This window comes from Myripristis murdjan, chromosome 15, assembly GCF_902150065.1.
Source record: "Myripristis murdjan chromosome 15, fMyrMur1.1, whole genome shotgun sequence".
NCBI classification, from domain to species: Eukaryota; Metazoa; Chordata; class Actinopteri; order Holocentriformes; family Holocentridae; genus Myripristis; species Myripristis murdjan.
Window position 1 is genome coordinate 18,447,465 of NC_043994.1, and position 2,799 is coordinate 18,450,263.

The following is a 2,799-nucleotide window of genomic DNA, read 5'->3' on the forward strand; positions in this document are numbered from 1 at the left end:
ATAAACTGAGGTTAAACACCACCCCTGACAAGGCCTACATGTGCCATCTGTGTTGTCATTCTGACTGTGAAAACGAAAAAAAAAAAAAAAAAAAGATTTTCATTCACACACACACACCCCCAAACACACACACACACACACACACACACACACACACACACACATACACACACACACACACACACACTTGCTTTTGGAGGGTGACAGGCCAATATTTCATTCTCCGAGGCTGAGAAGCCTAAATCGGGCGCTCTGGTCGTCAGTGGAGTCCTCCACACCGCATGCTGTCGGAGCTCCAGGGCTGGAAGCAGCAGTGTAGGTACGGGTAATATTGGTAAGCCTGGTACAGTGGCAGAGTCACGGGGATGGGGAGTTGATTTGCCAGGTGGTACTGCTTTTGATTGTCCCTCACCAGCACTTTCACTGCTACTTTCCTCGGTGAGCCGCACGTCGCATGTTCGGCCGCCATCTGACGCCGTTTGGTTTTATATCTACGGTTCTGGAACCAGATTTTCACTTGGGTCTCGGTGAGTTTCAGAGCCCCCGCCAGATCGGCCCGCTCCGGACCAGAAAGGTACCGCTGCGCGTTAAAGCGGCGCTCCAGCTCGTAAACCTGTGCGTGAGAGAAGGCCGCCCTGGAGCGCTTCTTGGAGCTGGACCTGCACCGCTGCCCGTCAGCTTTGAAGCTGACTGTCTCCTTGTTGTTGTCCCCCTCCTGCTCATCCGCCTCCTTGCCCTGCCGTTTGGTCTGCTTCACACAAAACAGTTGCTGGTCCGCGCCATCTGAGGAAAATAATGTAAATGTTACTGATCCGCTAGTTGGGAAATATTCTGTCAAGGACGTCAGAGTGCAGGATCAGCCACAGAACAACTCCTGTACCTGCTGAGGACGAAGTGGGTGGCTCAAAGGCACTTCAGCAAATCGTCCGACTGTGGAATTGAAATGAACTGCAGACTATGCAGTTTCAAACGAGAGGGCACACCACCTTGTTTACCAACCTTAAGGATGAGGCTCAGTATGGATAATCCCCCTCAGGTTCAAGTCAACACTAATAACCCATAGAACTAATGCATCACTTAAAAATGTTCATCTTATATCTAATGTTTTCATGTCAAATATTCACAAAAACATAAACAAAGAGTGAAATGTTCTTAGGTTATATTTTGGGTCATAATGAGGTAAAAGAGACGTCCTAAACTCCTGAGCCAAGTTATATTCTGAGAAGTGAGTGGCGTTCATCATTGTTTACAATATCATAACAAGGTAAGCTCCACTTGGAAACTGCATTTAACTCTGTTATCACAGTCACAATTTGTGGCCTTAGGATGGGATATTTTACAAGAAACTGTCATTACGGTTCCGTCACTGAAGTGATTTCCCCCCCGAAAGCACTTATGCCCTCTTTCATGTCTCTGCATTTTGACAGCTCAAAGTCACACACAGTTTGCCTCGCATCTGCTTGTCCACTGTTCTATGACATTAGACACAATATCATAGACTTGATCATCGACTGTGTTTTCATGATTTTAACTGAGCAATATTAAATGGCATGTTGTTCCCTACACGTGGCGCATATAACAGTAAAAATAACATGAACTCCCCTCTTCACTGGCAGGTTGGAAGACACAAGCTTTTGATAAGTTTATTTCTCAGTCTTAACTGGAATAAATAAGAAATGACACGCCTTTTCTTATGGTTACTAGATTTACAGTAGCCTACTATACTGCAAAATCAGCCATTTGAATGAGTTATTGAATCTTTTCAATATTTTAAAATCTTACAGTTTGGTAGAAACGGGTGGAAAACTACCAGTAGTAGGCCTATGAGACAAATTCTTTTGATTAAAGCGAAATCACTTTTTGTTAACATAAAAAAGAAGTCTGCGGGTAAAAATTAAAGCAAGACAGATGATCTCATCTCATTTATATAAAGCTATTTTTTTACGCTGTAAAAAAATGAAATATTTTAATAATAATTAGAAAATGTCTACCTTGTCTGTGCGTCATGTTCTCAGTTTTCTCTCCTGGAGGTTTCTCGCTGTGTGCCTCAGGACGCGGGTCCCTGGCACACAAACTGAATTCAGGAGGAAATCTGGCCAGGCGGATGGGGTTCACATCCATGTCTTGATGAGACAAAATAGGGATCCTCGCACTTTGCTCCGGACTGCCTCTCTCTCCATAATGCCCTTGCCTGGTGCAGGTGTCGCTCTTTGGCTCCGCTGTAGTCCATGAACTGGACCGTTTCCCTTGGGCATCAAGTCGTGTGGTGAGGATGTCGTTGATGGAAAAGGACGAAAAACTTAAAGTCATGGTTGAGACAAAACCGCGTGTGACTTATGTGCAGGCATCAAGAGATCAAGCACACGATGTCAGAAATGCCCTTGTCGATTCAGTGGCTCCCCGCCCTCATGTCTTGTGCTCTTGTTTTAATTTAATTTTGGTGAAGTGAGTCCAGTCTGCAAATCAACAGCCTAATGTGTCAGGAGCTGTCAAGTGTATATTACAATATTTTCACCACAGCTGCCTCAGTAAACCTTTGATAGGCTGTCGTTCCTCCCTGGCCCCTCCTTCGTACCGCCCCGTTCCATTCTTAGTTCTCTGCACTTTAATTGAAGACGAGGAAGTTTCATTTTAATAGATTACTTCACCTTGGTGAGGTGAGGTGAACCGCCGTTGCAACAGTAAGATATCGTTTTAAATTTGTAGTTCTGTATTTGAAGCTTATAACAGCCCATAAGCCTTCTAGTGGGAAAAGTTTTTAGTAATCAAGGTATCAACTGACCTTATTAACTGGTCTAC

General features: G+C 44.4%; 1 protein-coding gene across 1 annotated transcript; it reads right to left on the reverse strand.

Moving 5' to 3' along the window:
• Positions 1–207: 207 nt before the first annotated feature.
• nkx3.3 (NK3 homeobox 3) lies at positions 208–2,475 on the reverse strand. The gene is made up of 2 exons (XM_030070805.1): positions 1,992–2,475; positions 208–783 (listed from the first exon to the last, which is right to left on the reverse strand). Exons 1-2 carry the CDS (start codon positions 2,308–2,310, stop codon positions 260–262), a joined length of 843 nt encoding a protein of 280 aa, XP_029926665.1. The 5' UTR covers positions 2,311–2,475; the 3' UTR covers positions 208–259.
• Between the last annotated feature and the right edge of the window lie 324 nt (positions 2,476–2,799).